Below are 17,581 nucleotides of genomic sequence, written 5' to 3' on the forward strand. Positions count from 1 at the left end.
AATCAACATTGTGAAAATGACTCTACTACCCAAAGCAACCTACAGATTCAATGCAATCCCTATCAAACTACCAATGGCATTTTTCACAGAACTAGAACGAAAAATTTCACAATTTGTATGGAAACACAAAAGACCCCGAATAGCCAAAGCAATCTTGAGAACGAAAAATGGAGCTGGAGGAATCAGGCTCTCAGATTTCAGACTATACTACAAAGCTACAGTAATCAAGACAGTATGGTACTGGCACAAAAACAGAAATATAGATTAATGGATCAGGATAGAAAGTCCAGAGATAACCCCAAACACCTATGGTCACCTTATCTTTGATAAAGGAGACAAGAATATACAATGGAGAAAAGACAGCCTCTTCAATAAGTGGTGCTGGGAAAACTGGATAGCTACATGTAAAAGAATGAAATTAGAACACTTCCTAACACCATACACAAAAATAAACTCAAAATGGATTAAAGACCTAAACGTAAGGCCAGACACTATCAAAACATACGCAGAACACTCTATGCCAGAAATCACAGCAAGATCCTTTTTGACCCACCTCCTAAAGAAATGGAAATAAAAACGAAAATAAACAAATGGGACCTAATGAAACTTCAAAGCTTTTGCACAGAAAAGGAAACCATAAACAAGATGAAAAGACAACCCTCAGAATGGGAGAAAATATTTGCAAATGAAGCAACTGACAAAGGATGAATCTCCAAAATTTACTAGCAGCTCATGGAGCACAATATCAAAAAAACAAACAACCCAACCCAAAAATGGGCAGAAGACGTAAATAGACATTTCTCCAAAGAAGATATACAGATTGCCAACAAACACATGAAAGAATGCTCAACATCATTAATCATTATAGAAATGCAAATCAAAACTACAATGCGGTATCATCTCACACCAGTCAGAATGGCCATCATCAAAAAATCTACAAACATGGGTTTCCCTGGTGGTGCAGTGGTTGAGAGTCTGCCTGCTGACGCAGGGGACACGGGTTTTTTCCCCGGTCTGGGAAGATCCCACATTCCGCGGAGTGGCTGGGCCCGTGAGCCATGGCCGCTGAGCCTGCGCGTCCAGAGCCTGTGCTCCGCAACGGGAGAGGCCACAACAGTGAGAGGCCCGCATACTGCAAAAAAAAAAAAAAAAAAAAAATCTACAAACAATAAATGCTGTAGAGGATGTGGAGAAAAGGGAACCTTCTTGCACTGTTGGTGGGAATGTAAATTGATACAGCCACTATGGAGAACAGTATGGAAGTTCCTTAAAAAACTAAAAATAGAACTACCATATGACCCAGCAATCCCACTACTGGCATATAACCTGAGAAAACCATAATTCAAAAAGAGGGCTTCCCTGGTGGCGCAGGGTTTCCCTGGTGCGCAGGGGTTGGGAGTCCGCCTGCCAATGCAGGGGGCACGGGTTTGTGCCCCGGTCCGGGAAGATCCCACATGCTGCGGAGCGGCTGCGCCCGTGGGCCATGGCCACTGAGCCTGTGCGTCTGGAGCCTGTGCTCCACGACAGGAGAGGCCACAGCAGTGAGAGGCCCGCGTACCACCAAAAAAAAAAAAAAAAAAGAGTCATGTACCACAATGTTCACTGCAGCTCTATTTACAATAGCCAGGAGATGGAAGCAACCTAAGTGTCCATCGACAGATGAATGGATAAAGAAGATGTGGCACATATATACAATGGAATATTACTCAGCCATAAAAAGAAACGCAATTGGGTTATTTGTAGTGAGGTGGGTGGACCTAGAGTCTGTCATACAGAGTGAAGTAAGTCAAAAAGAGAAAAACAAATACCGTATGCTAACACATATATATGGAATCTAAAAAAAAAAAAAAATGATCATGAAGAACCTAGGGGCAAGACGGGAATAACAATGCAGACCTACCAGAGAATAGACCTGAGGACGTGGGGAGGGGGAAGGGTAAGCTGGCTCAAAGTGAGAGAGTGGTAGTGTATATATGGACATATAAACACTACCAAATGTAAAATAGCTAGCTAGTGGGAAGCAGTCACATAGCACAGGGAGATCAGCTCTGTGCTTTGTGACCAGCTAGAAGGGCGGGATAGGGACAGTGGGAGGGAGGTAGTCACAAGAGGGAAGAGATATGGGGACATATGTATATGTATAACTGATTCACTTTCTTATAAAGCAGAAACTAACACACAATTGTAAAGCAATTATACTCCAATAAAAACGTTAAAAAAAAAAAGTTGCCCCCACTCGCCGCAACTAGAGAAAGCCCATGCGCAGCAACAAAGACCCAACGCAGCCAAAAACTAAATAAATAAAATAAAAATAGAAAGAATTGAAATGTATACATGTATACGCATGTCCACAGCAGTACTCCTTACAATAGCCCAAAGAAGGAAACAGCCCAAATGTCTACCAACAGATGAATGGAGAAACAAACTGTATATATGCATACAATGGAATATTATCCAGACATAAAAAAATGAAGTGCTGACGCATGTAGATGAATCTCAAAAACATTATGCTAGTGAAAGAGCCAGACATAAAAGGTACGATTCCATTAATATGAAATATCCAGAAAAGTAAACCCAGAGGCAGGATGCAGATTGTGGGTTGCCAGGGGCTGGGATATGGGGAAATGGGAAGAAACTGCTTAATGGGTATGGGGTTTCCTTCTGGGGTGATGAAAATATTACAGAACTGCATGGGGTGCTGGTTGGACAACATTGTGACTATGCTAAACATCCCTGAATCGTTCATTTCAATCTTATGTTAAGTATATATCTCACCTCAATAAACAAATAATATCTGGTTAATTTTTAAAAATTTACTGGTGAGGTTGAACTTTTTTTCAGGTGATTAGCCATTTGCAAATGAAATGTTTATATCTTTTGACCATTTAGGTATGGGAGTCATGGTTTGTTTTTTTTTTAATGGTTTGGTATGTACATTTTACATTGTAAGAATATTAACTTTTTATCTGTCTTAGTTATACTATTTCCCCAGCCTATTGTTATTTAATTTTATCATTTTTTACAGTTTTTCATTTTGTGTAGTAAGCTGTTTTTACCTTTTTTTTTAAAGGTATAATTGACATATTAATTTCAGTTGTACAATGTAATGATTTGATACTTGTATATATATTTCAAAATGATCACCACAGTAAGTCTAGTTAAAATCTGTCACTATATATAGTTACAAAAAATTTTTTTTTCTTGTGATGAGAACTTGTAAGTCCATTGGGTTTTGTTTGTTTGTTTGTTTGCTTTACGCGGGCCTCTCACTGTTGTGGCCACTCCCGTTGCGGAGCACAGGCTCTGGACACGCAGGCTCAGCAGCCATGGCTCACGGGCCTAGCTGCTCCGCGGCATGTGGGATCTTCCCGGACCGGGGCATGAACCCGCGTCCCCTGCATTGGCAGATGGACTCTCAACCACTGCGCCACCAGGGAAGCCCCAAGTCCATTCGTTTTAAGCTTTGAAATTTCTTCTTTGTAGAACGGGTAAGTATTAATCTGTTTTCTTTTTCTGTTTAAAAATTTCTCTTATAACAACTTAATGGTTTGACTTTTAAAAATAAAATTATTAATCCAGCTAGAATTCATTTGGTGTCTCGTATAAAATGAAGATGAAAATTTTTCTCAAATAACTAATTGTTTGAGGGCCATTAAAAAAGAACCACAACAAAACCCCCAAAAATGCCTTTCTCCCATACTAACTTGCGGTGTCCTCTTTATCATATATAGCGTACATACACTTGGCATTTAAAGATTTAAATATTTTCAACTTTGACAATTTGAATGACCCAGGAAGACCACAAATATAGTATTATAAATTGCAAAATAATTAAAAATTATACTACATGTAAAGTAATATTGAGTTTTTCTGAGTACTAATTAAATTACAAAGCATGTGGGAACAAGCTACCTAGCCCCTACATTTCAGTGAAACTTGATTATTTTTCACTCATCCTAAGGCATTTTCTGGGGGAAACTTACACACTTTAATGAGAGCAAAGGGGTACTGGGGTCCCTCCTGGCTGCTTCCCACACTTACAAGAATATTTTGTGGGAATGTCAAAATATTTATTTAAGTTTATTGCCAGGAAGTGGAGCAGTTGTTTGACTTCTGTTGGCCTCCGGAGTTATAGAAAGGATTGCTCTATTTATTGTTTATAGAGAGAACTTACATACAATCATCTGTATCTTATCTAAAACCCCGTCTTCCCAGATTAAACCAACTTCTCTCCTTAGGATCTGAAATAACTGAAGGGCATGAGGTTCAATCTGGCTGATAAAGGAACTTTCCCATACTTCCTTCCAAAAAAATATTTGTGGAATGTTCAAAACTGAATTACTCACTGAAGTTAAAAGTTGGGAGATATATTCTTCATCTTTCCCTGAGTGGAAGCTTCCTTTCTGCTTTCCTGTAGCAATCTATTTGCACAATTTCTCTAGGGATTGTGGTTTTGCAAGGTTTGTTACCCTATTTTTAAAAAACAACAAATGCTGTATCAATCTCACTCAATATTTTCGGTCTTTTTCTCCTCTTATTTCATTTTATTTTCTGCTTTTCTTTAGTTTCTACATTTTTACATTTAAACATAACTCATTATATTTATTTTAAATATTCTCAGTTTGGTCTCTAAAGCAATCATTTTTAAGGTCTTACATATTTTCACTTTTATTAACCTACATATTATGTTACTGCTCTCTCTCTCTTTTTTTTTTTTTTTTTGTATTGATGTTTAAGAATGTGGTGTGCAAAATCTAGTTTGGGAGAATTTACAGAGAATCTCTTTGTGCTTAAGTGTTTGATCAGTTTTTGTACAATATCCAAACATTTCCATTTCATTCACACTATAAATCTGTTAAACATAGCCATTTGGATTTTGTAAAAAGCAATTAAGTGACTATGCTATTTGAATTTCTCTTTTTTTTTTTTTTTGCTTGCTTGCTATGTTTCCATGACCCGGTAGTGTGATGATACTGTTTACTGCAATGGAAACCAGAATTTGTGGGTTTGAGTCCTGAATTATGTAACCTGGGACAAGTCTCTGATCTGTTAGGGAGATTAGCTTCTCTAACTGGGAAATAAGGCTGGTGAGTTCTAAAATCTCCAAGAGACTTTCCACTGGGAATGATCTATATTTTCATTACTTTTGCTCTGTATTTCTCCTAGTTTTATATTATGTATTTTACCATTTTGAAGCATGTAAATTAAATATTTATGTTTTAATTATTTATACTGATCACTTTCTAATAAGCATTTGTTTAATACTTAATGCTTAAAAAAAAAGTGTTCATAATTACCTCATTCAATCATTCCAACAATTACATTAGTTAGATATCTTTGTTCCCATATCATGGATTGGGAAGCTGAGGCTCGGAGAAGTGGCTTGCCCAAGACCCCGTAGCTGGTAACTGGCACCTACCAAACTTGAAACCATGGCTCTGGTTCGAAAACCAGTGCTCTTTGTATTGCCCTGTGTCACCTCCCTTGGATGTTTGTGGCGGAGAGTCAGACACTGCCCTCTGCACGGCTGCCTTTGGAGAAGCTGCTCAAGGGCCCCTCTACCCAAAACCATGTGGCCCCTCTTCTCCCACCTGCAAAGCTTCCCGGTCAGCCTGAGCAGCTGCAATTCCAGAAGCAGCTGAACTGTCAGGAAGTCAGATAACTACCACCCTCCAACTCAAGGTCAAGCACCTGCAGAGGGGTCTCTTTCTAGATATATTAGTGTTCTTTACATAAACTTAGTGGCATAAAACAACAAAAATATATTCTCTTACAGTTCTGTAGGTCAGGTATCCAACATAGGTCTCCCTGGGCTAAAAAATCAAGGGGTTGGCCTCCTTTCCGGAGGCTCTAGGGGAGAAGCCTTTTCCAGCTTCTAGAAACTACGCACATTCCTTGGTCCCTTTCATCCATCTTCAAAGCCAACTACAGTGGATGGAGTCATCACGCACATCTCTCTGACCCTCTGCCCACAGCCTGGAGGGTCTTCCAGTCTTAAGGGCTCATGTGATTAGAGTGAGCCCACCTGGATAATCCAGGCTCATTCCCCATCCCAAGGCCCTTAACTTTAATCACATAAGGTAACATATTAACAGGTTTGGGGGATTAGGACGCCTTCTTTGGGGAAGGGCATTATTCCGTCTACCGTATTTAGGCAACAAAATCATCTCATTCTGTGTGAATGTCAAGCAACAATGCAAGCTCTCAACGGCGTGTTAGATTTTGTTAACCTTTTGCTTTTAGGACCGCAGTTGAAATCTACACCCCATCTCTGCCATCTTGGCGGCTTGCTGACCATCCAGGCCAATTCAGTAGAAGATACTCCATTCTCACCCCCAGATTGCCCTGTATTTATTCCCCCAAACTTCTTCTTCCACTGTGGACTACCCTTTTACCCTTTCCACAGTTCTCTTATTTAAAGTGAATTTCCCTACACTAAGTTTTTTTTCCACAAAATTCTCCTACAGATCTTCCTGCCTTATGTAAGCCTGGACTCGCCCTAGAAGATGCTATTTCCCCAGCAACATTCCTGATAGAAAGTTCCTCCTTTTCCTCCCTGACTGCATGAATCCTTGGGTCCACGGCAACATCGGCATTTCCCAGCTACTTATGGCTGCCTCTGAACCATAACATTTCTGCTCCCACGCAAAAAAACAAAGTCCCCTTTCCTTTAGATTCAGGCCATCTGATTATAGATTCTCTTTCTCACCTTGTCTCCACTTTGCAAAACCCTCACCTTCTAATTCTCCCTGATGGAATTATGCCCCCAGTTGCTGTCATTTTCCTTCCTGCCCGAGGGCACAGCACACGGCTCATCACAGCTGTCTCAGCTACTGCAATTTATTTATTTACTTATTTGTTTATGCTGCCCCATGGCTTGTGGGATCTTAGTTCCCCGACCAGGGATCAAACCCGTGCCCCTTGCAGTGGAAGCGTGGAGTCTTAACCACTGGACCGCCAGGGAAGTCTCAGCTACTGCAATTTAAGGGCAACTTCAGTCATCACGTGGGCAGCAGCACCCACACAGTTGAGTAGACACGTAGCCATGAATATTACAAAAAAAAATCCATCAGAGGAAGGATGACAGAGAGGAATAGGGGCTTGCTGTATTTTTTTTTTTTTTTGCGGTACGCGGGCCTCTCACTGTTGTGGCCTCTCCCGTTGCGGAACACAGGCTCCGGACACGCAGGCTCAGCAGCCATGGCTCACGGGCCCAGCCGCTCCGCGGCACGTGGGATCTTCGCGGACCGGGGCACGAACCCGCGTCCCCTGCGTCGGCAGGCGCACTCTCAACCACTGCGCCACCAGGGAAGCCCGGGGCTTGCTGTTTTGTACAGGGTGATTTCTCAAGGCCTCTCTGATAAGGCGACATGTGTTTACAGAGAACTGAACGAAGTGAAGTAACAGGTCAAGCAGGTGTCTGGAAGAACAACATTCCAGCGGGGGAGAATCACATGCAAAGCCGCTGAGATAGAAGTATAGTCGGTATGTTTGAGGAGCAGCAAGAAGGTCAGCGCTGCTGGGGTAGAGCGAAGGGGAGGTGAATAAGTGATGAGGTCAGAGCAATAGCGGGGAACGAATCTGAAGCCTCTACAAGCGATAGAGTGATGTCATGAGAATGCGACTATCAGCTCCTCGGGAAGCTAACACAACTCTAAACCTGCAAGTACACGTTAGCATCGTATGAAAACCGATTACCCATGTTCAGTGGGTACACTTTATTTTATGTAAATTGTATCTCAATAAAGTTGATAAAAACTTTTAAAAAGGAATAAATGTTCATGGACAGCACATAGGAGGCGCTAGATAAATCCTTGATTGGAGGAGTGCATACATGAATAATTAATGAGGGGTCACCAGCTCTTGCCTGACCTGCCCACATCCCAGGATCGCACAGTTTCTAATCCGGGCGCAAAGCCTAGCCTAGGCAGCCTACATCACAGGGCAGGGGGTGGGGGGCAGCAAATATAGACTGATAAATATAGCAAGCACTGACAAAATTACTATTTATGTCAAGTCAAATTAGATGAATAAGAATACAGTGTATTTGACCAACAAAATTAGATATATATAAAACCTACAGCCAAAAAGAGAAAATTTATTCTTTTCAAATACACATAGATGTTTTGAAACTCTGACCCAGCTTTAAGACACAAAGGAGATGGCAACAAAACAACAGACCAGAAATTCTAACCATGATACACTTAAGCTAGTAATCAGCAATTAAAAGACAATTTAGAAAAATCCCTTATGTTTGGGGACTTCCTGGTAGTCCAGTGGCTAAGACTCTGCACTCCCAATGCAGGGGGCCCGGGTTTGACCCCTGGTCAGGGAACTAGATCCCACATGCTGCAACTAAAAGAGATCCCACGTGCCGCAACTAAAAACCCCACATGCACAACGAAGATCCTGCGTGCTGCAACTAAGACCCGATGCAGCCAAATAAACAAATAAATAAAATAAATGTTTTTTAAAAAATCCCTTACGTTTGGGAACTTTAAAATTCACTTTAAAAAAATACCTGGATTACAGAGGAAACCAAAAATGATACCAGCGCCTGGACAGTTTATAGGCCAATTTTATGTAATTTTCCAAATACCTACATGATCTGTCTTATGTAGATATTCAGAAAAAAGAAAAAGAGGAAAAACCATACAGTTCATTCTATAAGTCTAATAAAGCAAAGTATCAATGTAAGAAAACAGTACCAAAAAAAAAGAGAAAATTCTAAGCCTCTCTTAATTTTGAACATAGATGCTGTGTGTGTGTGGGGGGAAGGGATGGAGAGGAAGTGAGATTATGTATAAAAGGAGTGGGTGTTGTAAGATATTAACATCTAATGAATCTAGATGAGGGTATAGAAGTGCTCTGTGGGTTTGAAAATTTCTAAACTAAAAAATTAATAAGATTTCTTCTCCTTAAAAAAACACAACTCTATGGCAGTGTTACGGGTTGAATTATGTCCTCCCCAAAAGACATATTCAAGTCTGAACCCCTAGTGTCTCAGAATGTGATTTTATTTAGAAATAGGGTGTTGCAGATGTAATTAGTTAAGATGAGGTACTACTAGAGTAGGGTGGGTGCTTAATCCAGTATGACTGGTGTCCTCAGTCACACAGGGAGAAGGCCATGTGGCCAAGGGGACAGGGACTGGAGGGATGCAGCTGCAAGCCAGAGATTGACGGCCACCACCGAAAGCTGGGAGAAACAAGGAAGGACCCTCCCCTACAGCTTTCAGAGAGACCGCGGCCCTGCTGACACCTTGATTTTGGACTTCTGGCCTCAAGAATTGCGAGGCAGTAAATTTCTCTTATTTTAAACCAGCTGGTTTGTGGTACTTTGTTATGGCAGCCCCAGGAAACTAATATCGGTAAATACAATATTTAAGTGAAAATTTAGAATTGTTCCCATTAAAGTTAGGAATAAGGAAAGGATGACCTACTATCTCTACTTCAATTCAATGTTAGAGAGGAAGAGGGAAAATTGTCTATTTTCAGTTGACAGAAAATTCAAGAGAGGGACTTCCCTGGTGGTGCAGTGGTTAAGAATCCACCTGCCAATGCAGGGTACACGGGTTTGAGCCCTGGTCCAGGAAGATCCCACATGCCGAGGAGCAACTAAGCCCGTGTGCCACAACTACTGAGCCTGCGCTCTAGAGCCCGCGCGCCACAACTACTGAGCCTGCGTGCCACAACTACTGAAGCCCGCGCACCTACAGGCCGTGCTCTGGAACAAGAGAAGCCACCGCGATGAGAAGCCTGCGCACCGCAATGAAGAACAGCCCCCGCTCGCTGCAGTTAGAGAAAGCCTGTGTGCAGCAACGAAGACCCATTGCAGCCAAATATTAAAAAAAAATTTTTTTTAAGTATCTCATTCCTATATACCAGTAATTAGAAAATGCAACAGGAAGATCCCAAATCACAATTTAAAAAACACAAGAAACCAAGATAAACAGGAATAAATCTTTGCACATGGTATCTATGGAGACAATGACAAAACATTATTGAAAGAATGTAAAAGTAGATCTGAATAAATGTCCATGAATGGGAAGACATCATCAAAAAGATATAAATTCTCTCCCATTTTAATCTGTAAACTCCACGCAATTCCCGTGAAAATCTCAATAGATTTTTTGTGGAACTTAATGGGATGATCCTAAGTTAAGACGATTTTGCAGAATGACATGGAAATATTTGACCTACAAGTTATAAAAACGTCTTATCAAGCTATCCTAATCAAGAGAGGGTGTGATTAGCCTTAGAAATACACAAATACAATAATAGAGAGAAGAGAGAAGCCAGAATTAAATGCAGGAATATACAGATGTAAGTGATAGAAGTAGCACTGTAATCTATGAAGAAAGACTGCACTATTTAATGAATGGCATGGAGATAACTGGTTAGCCATAAAAGATAAATGACGTTAGATTCTTACCTTACGCCATTCCCAGAACAATCAATTCTAGGTAGATTAATAATATAACGTAAAAAAGCAAAATTTAGGGCTTCCCTGGTGGTGCAGTGGTTAAGAGTCCGCCTGCAGAGGCAGGGGACATGGGTTCGTGCCTGGTCCGGGAAGATCCCACGTGCTGTGGAGCGGCTGGGCCCGTGAGCCATGGCCGCTGAGCCTGCGCGTCCGGAGCCTGTGTTCCGCAATGGGAGAGGCCACAACAGTGAGAGGCCCGATTACGGCAAAAAAAAAAAAAAAAAAAAAGCAAAATTTAAAAAAATGTAGAATATCGTCATGATCATGGAATAAGGAAGAATCTCTTAAACAAGACACAAAAATCATAAAGAAAAATATTGATAAATCTGATTTTTTTTTTTGCCTGCATTGTGTCTTCGTTGCTGCACGAGGGCTTTCTCTAGTTGCGGCAAGCGGGGGCTACTCTTTGTTGAGGTGTCCGGACTTCTCATTGCAGTGCCTTCTCTTGTGGAGCACGGGCTCTAGGCACATGGGCTTCAGTAGTTGTGGCGCATGGGCTTAGTTGCTCCGTGGAATGTGGGATCTTCCTGGACCAGGGCTCGAACCTGTGTTCGCTGCATTGGCAGGCGGATTCTTAACCACTGTGCCACCAGAGAAGTCCTGATTGTTTTATTAAGTTAAAGCTAGTTGCTAGTATAATAAAACTCCAAAATTTGTAATGGCTCAAATGCAGTCAAAGTTTATTTCTACTCATTTAGTAGTCCAAGGCAGGTTCCTGATTGAGGGGAAGCTCTCCTCCATGGGGTCACTCAGGAACACAAGCTGATGGGATCTCTTCCATCTTCAATCCATGCCCTTCAAAGTCACTGCAGTCAGCTCCACCCTAGTCAGCCAGAAGGGGGAATAAAGTGTGGAGGCAGATAAACCAACTTCCTACAAGCCTTGGTCAGGAAATGTGGTTGAAATATAGTCACAAGGCCATTCCTACTGAAAGGAAGTCAGGAAAGCCCAGGGTAGCTCTGTGTCCACCAAGAGGAAGTGGGTTTTTTGGTGAACTTCCGTTCAACATAAGACACTATCCACAAAGATGGGAAGGTCAGCCACAGACTGGGGAGTGATATTCTCGGTGTATATAATACAGGATTCGTTATCATAAAGGCACCTCCGAATCAGTAACAAACGGACAACCCAATCGAACAATTGACAAAGGATAGGAACAGACCAAATTCACAGAAAAATCTATAAAAAAATCTCCAAAAATATGAAAAAACACTCCACGCTGCTAGCAATCGAGGAAATGCCAAGAAAATAAAGGATACCGTTTTTTGACCAAATTTGGCAAACACTAGAATGATTGGTAACAAATAATCCAGTGTCGGCTAGGCTCAGGGAGAGGGCCCTCTTACACCCTGGGATGGAACTGTGAACTGGTACCGTCTTTTGAAGGACAATTTGGCAGCATCCATCAGAATTTAAAGAAAGAATTCCGGGCTTCCCTAGTGGCGCAGTGGTTGCGAGTCCGCCTGCCGATGCAGGGACACGGGTTCGTGCCCCGGTCCGGGAAGATCCCACATGCCGCGGAGCGGCTGGGCCCGTGAGCCATGGCCGCTGAGCCTGTGCGTCCGGAGCCTGTGCTCCGCAACGGGAGAGGCCGCAGCGGTGAGAGGCCCGCGTATCGCAAAAAAATAAATAAATAAATAAAATAAAGTAAGAATTCCCTTTTGCGCAGCAGTTCCACTTTTAGCAATTTATCCCAGAGGCATAAGCATTCATTCCCACAAAGGTATATGTACAAGAATTGCCCGTACAACTTTTCTTTTGAGTAATAGTGAAAAGTAAAGATCACCAAATGACAAATGGCTAAACAAATTATGGCAATCCATTATGGAATCCATGTGGAATACCATACAATGCAGTAAAAAAAAAATTGAGGTAAGTCTCAAGTATTGTCATGGGAAAAGTTCCAAAACATTAAATTGAAATTAAAAGAGTAAGTCTCAGAACAAGAGAGATGGTACGATTCCATATATTTAAAAATCCTTACATCTATGTGTGCATGTGTGTATGTGTGCACGTGTGTGTACATACATACACACATATGTATATTAATGCATAAAACCAAAGTTCTGAAAAGATACATGCCATGCAGTTTTAGTGGTTTATGTTGCGTTTTGGACAATTAATACGTATTATCTGTGTAGTTAAATGAGAGAAGGTCTCAATCAGGCCAACATAGAAAAAAAGAATCAGATCTTGCTTTTATTTGGCCTTCTACTCAATAAGGAAATAGCCTTGCTAAAGAACAGAGACCTTTCCTCAGACCGCCACATGGCCTGAGGAAAGACCCTTAAACATTACCCATCGCCTTTTGTCCTAGTTTAATATTCTGCAAACAACCCTCTGATCATTCGGGTTTCCGGGAAGCTTGAAAGTCAGAATGCTCGGATTCCCCTCGGGACTCAGTCCACTCCCCAGGAACTGCCCTTGGCGAGGATGTGGCTGCCTGGTCCAAAGCGATGCCCCCTCCCTGAGGGGCAGAGGGTGTCCTCGTCCCTGTCTGGTCCCCTTACCTGGGCCAGGTGGGACCTCTCTGCACCGCTCCTGAGTGTGCTGCTCAGACCTCCCTTCAAGAGAACCTGCCACGGGGAGTGGGGCTGACAGCTTCCAAAGCTTTGGGATCTTCTGCAGTATACACACCAAGGCCATGCCCTCCCAGGGCTCCCAGCCAATCACTAAGCACACTGAGGGGGGGCAGGCGGGGGATGAACAAGAGCTGGGCCACTGGGGCACCCATGCAGGACTCCTCCAATGGGCGGTCTTTGCCCTGGGGCTCCCCACCAGCCCCTGGGAGCCTTTCTGGGAGCCACGCAGCAGACTGAAGGGCTTGCAACCTTCCTTTCTTTCCCTGCCTCTTTCCACAGGTGTCAGGCCAGAAGCTTCTGGTCCACGCTTTTCCCTCTCCCCTTTATCCTTCACAGACATTTCTCCGTAAACACGCCTCCCATTTCGTCTTGGCCTCTGCCTGCCAGAGGCCCTGAACTGACACCCTCCTAGCTTCAGAGCTCCCCATAGGTCGGCAGCTGCATCACAGCCCCACTCTCCCCATAAAGTCTTGCTTTCCGCTCCCCTTATGTGGTTCCCAAGAGCGCCCCAGTGGGTTCCCTGCATGTATTTAAAACTCCATCCCAGAGTTTGTACCTGGGGGAACTCATCCTGCGACAGGAGGCTGACATTATGACCCCTGCAAAAGAATATCCTCTATTTGAAATAACGAATTAACGTTTTGAAGCAGAATCTTTTCAGAGTCAAAAGAAGATTAAAGACTCATATGGCTGAAATATATGGAGACGTGGAGGGTCTCCACGAGGATGATTTCCATACAGACAGGAAGATCTCTGTGATGCAGACACAGGGTCATGTTCCCAACGACATGTTCATACCTGAAGCACGTGATGCTCCAATCAGCCTTGCTCGAATCAGTCCCTCTCTCTTTTTGGTTCTTATTAATTTAATCTTTCCCCGAAAAATTTCCAGGTGATAGTCCAGTTTCTCTTTCAAATCATCTGGAAAAAAAGTCAACACTTGACAATTGTAAACTATAAGTACAGAAATTAAACCAATTTCCCACAATTTTGATTGATTCCTAAAAACTATGCTATTCCACAGATGTTCTAACCTTAAAAGAAAATTTTATCAGACAAACATGCATAAAATGTGAACAAAACGTGAACAAAAAGGGATTCAGCATCGAAATCAACTGCAGACATCCTTCTGTGTTTCTAGTGAAATACCTCTATTTTAATAAATCACTATTAAAATTTTAATAGAAAAAGCATGAGTTATGACTCTTTGGGGCAATTTGACTTTATTATTAACAATCGTGCTCTTAACTCTGTAATAATTCCCAGGGAGGTTATCACACCACTCGAGTCTCAGTTTCCTCATCTGTGAGAAGGCAGACGTACCATATCCTTGCAGGTCTGCAGTGAGAGGAAGAAATCCACGACCGAGCACAGAGCCTGGTACCTAACGGTCAGTCAATACTTGGAGGTTAATATGAAGTCTCTGGTGAGATGGATACAGATGCCTCAGAGGTTTAAACTCCTAAGTCCTAGGCATCTGGATCAGGAGGCTGGGGCGCAACAGAAGCAGGTTCACTGTAGTCTCGTCAGAAGGAGGGATCTCTTTCCTTGTCTTTAAGAAGAGTGCCAGGGCCCTGCTCAGAGGCAGACTGCAGGCCGCACAGCTTTGCTTGCAGGGTAGGGGCAGTGTCTCAGCTCAGATGTCTGCAAACCCCTCCCAACATCCGGGACCCAGAGGAACTCTGTGCGGCAGACCTAGGAGTAAATAAGGCCGTTCTGGCAGTGGTCATTGCTGACATGAAGTGGAGGGTTTGGGTCCTTCAGAAGATGGTCATGTCGTTGGCTTGTAGTCGAGAGGTACCAGGACTATGAGAAAGGTGGACAGTAGCAGGTCAGCTCTGGACATGCCTCTCGTGTAACTCAATGGGGGCAGGTGTCTGGGCGCCTGACCCCTGCTATCCCAAGCTGAGGAACTCCATCAGCAGTACCAACTGCTATGAGCTAGAAAAGACTAGCTACAGTTGAAGAAAGTTCTCCTAAGGCCCACATGAAATCGTTGCGGATTAAAGCAGGGGAACATCAATCCTGAGCTTCATCAGGACACAGAACACCCCATTTCCTGTTTGAGGTTCTGTGTGGGTCCAAGACTAAGCTCCTTGGGGTGGGTGAAATGACCACCAACCAGGTGACCGTGGATCCAGGAGGAGAAGCAGAGTGTCCGGTCCAGCAGTCCAACCATCCCTCAGCCATCAGCAGTGCAGTGAGTCCTCTGATGCCTAAAGAACATCTGAGGAACCAGGTATGTCTCTGAACTCCTGGCATAGATCTGAAAGGCTGTGGGAGGTTCCCTGGTCATCCTGGAATTGCATCTCCATGGCAGGATCCTTGTCCTTCTGGGTGAGAAGTTAGAACTCCACAGTCCAGCAAAGATCCCACCCGGCTCCCTGCTCATGGCTTTACTGGGGCCTTCCTGCCCCACACGTGGCCAGATGTGTTGCTCAGGGTACCGGTCAAATAAGGAAGCTGGCCGTCCCTCCACATCCCCTCCTAGGCACAAGACCAGAAATAAACAGTACTGGACCCCTCTGATCTGCGTGGCTCTCACACAAATAATGTCATACGTGACGGTGCCTGGCCAATGAGTGGAACTCCTAAATGTAGCTGACATTAGCTTGAGTTCCCTTTCACTTTTGAGTTGACGCATCTACAGTTATTTCTCCGAGGTGAACCTCCCGGGATACCTTCTTTCCTTCCTCTGCCTGTTCCTCTTCCTCCTGTTTCTCCTCCTCTTTTTCTGTCCCGGCCCATAGTGGGTCAGATTCACGGCGGATTAGGTAAACTGTTAGGTAGAAAACTTATCCAATACAGATACATTGCTTCCATGAGAAATGCACCTCACAGGGAACCTGCAGACTTCGAAGAGCTTATCCTTAATCTGGGCCCTCCTGGCTTGCCTGAGGTTTGTAACTAAGTTGTAAAATAGACAGCTAATCTCAGATGCTAAATGTTCTAGTGTCACAGTTCCTTAAAACCAGTGAACATGGAGGAATAAGCCATTAAGTGTAGTTGGCGTGATTAGAATTCTTTCATGTAAAGTACCTGGATTGTGTCATTTCCCTGCATTAAGCCTTGGAATCGTTCCCCATTTTCTCCAAATAAAATTCAAACAATGCCTTCAAGAGGGGCTGCCTTTTTACGTTTCTGGTTTCAGGCCTACCCGCTCCCTCCTAACACTATACTCACACATAATCTACATCAAATACACAACTATTCCAAACTCACTATGTTTTCTCTTGCCTCTGGGCCTTTATATGCCATTTCCTCTGCCTAAAATACTTTTTCCTTCCTCTCCATCGATATAAGCCCAACTCAGCCTTCAGACATCAGTTCAGAGAGCACTTTTTAAAAAAAAATTACTTTATTGAAGTATAGTTGATTTACAATGTTGTGTTAATTTCTACTGTACAGCAAAGTGATTCAGTTATACGTATACATATTCTTTTCCATTAGGATTGATCACAGGATATTGAACATAGTTTTCTGTGCTATACAGTAGGACCTTGTTGTTTATCTATCCTATATGTAATAGTTTGTTAGATATCACTTCTTGAACGTCATGCGTGACCTTTAAAGACCAGCTTGCCCCTACATTTGTCTCATGGAAGCACTAACCATTCCATTAGCCCAACTCCATAAGGACCGGGACCGGCTCTCACATCGCCATGAGTGCACCAAAATGCCTGCCTCAGAACCCACCGGAAAATGTTCTTTGTATAAAATAACTCAAGTGCCACAGAGATAGCGCTGCCTTCAAAGTAGGTTAGATAGATGATTAGCGTCCTGTCTTACCAAATTCACTCATGTCATCTACCAAAATAATTTCTTCAAGGATATGCTGTGGAGTGAGAGTCATGACACTGGACACTGTCCGAAACAAGGCATTAAATTCTTCATTGTGGAAACAAATGACAATGCTGGCAGTAGGTAGGTTGGATGGGTACCGTTTTTTATGACACCTGCAGGCATAAGCAAGAGGAAGAAAACGATTCATCTAAAAGCCTTAGATGTTTTGAGGACTCATTCAAACACCTTTCTTTATTCATATTTTTTCCTCTTTATTCCTTTAATCAATGATTATGATAGTAAGGTGACAGTACATTTAAAATACAAAAATTAAGATACAAAAATTTCTTTAAACTTTTTATGTTGTTCTAATATTTTCTAAATCATTCCTCCCTTCTTAATGCCAGTAATAATTGCTTTTTCCTGAGACTCTGCTTTGATAATATTAGTTCTGTTTTGAACATAGTATAAACACAAATTATTCCTATATTTTGGTTTCTATCATAAAAACGAATTAATAAGCTTATATGCACTGAAAGTTTCAAATTAACTTTACTGTTCTATCTTCAAAGAAAACCTATGTGCTGTTCTTACATTTGTGTAGTCTATTGCAACAAAGAAATGTAACAGATATGGTGTAATTAGATTTCTTCCAAGGCTTTGACAAAAAATGTTTTACTATTTTTTTGTGCACTTGAGAGAAGAATAGACCCTGAATTCTAGTAATATTC

General features: G+C 42.5%; 1 protein-coding gene across 1 annotated transcript in view; it reads right to left on the minus strand.

Moving 5' to 3' along the window:
* GALNTL5 (polypeptide N-acetylgalactosaminyltransferase like 5) overlaps nt 1-17,581 on the minus strand; it is a 128,589-nt gene that overhangs the window by 36,181 nt on the left and 74,827 nt on the right. The window contains exons 6-7 of the mRNA XM_060155882.1: nt 16,857-17,023; nt 13,866-13,988 (exon numbers count right to left, since the gene is read on the minus strand). Coding sequence (XP_060011865.1) covers nt 13,866-13,988; nt 16,857-17,023 — 290 coding nt within the window. The remainder of the gene's footprint in view (nt 1-13,865; nt 13,989-16,856; nt 17,024-17,581) is intronic.

The sequence above is a fragment of the Lagenorhynchus albirostris genome, chromosome 8 (assembly GCF_949774975.1).
Source record: "Lagenorhynchus albirostris chromosome 8, mLagAlb1.1, whole genome shotgun sequence".
NCBI classification, from domain to species: domain Eukaryota; kingdom Metazoa; phylum Chordata; class Mammalia; order Artiodactyla; family Delphinidae; genus Lagenorhynchus; species Lagenorhynchus albirostris.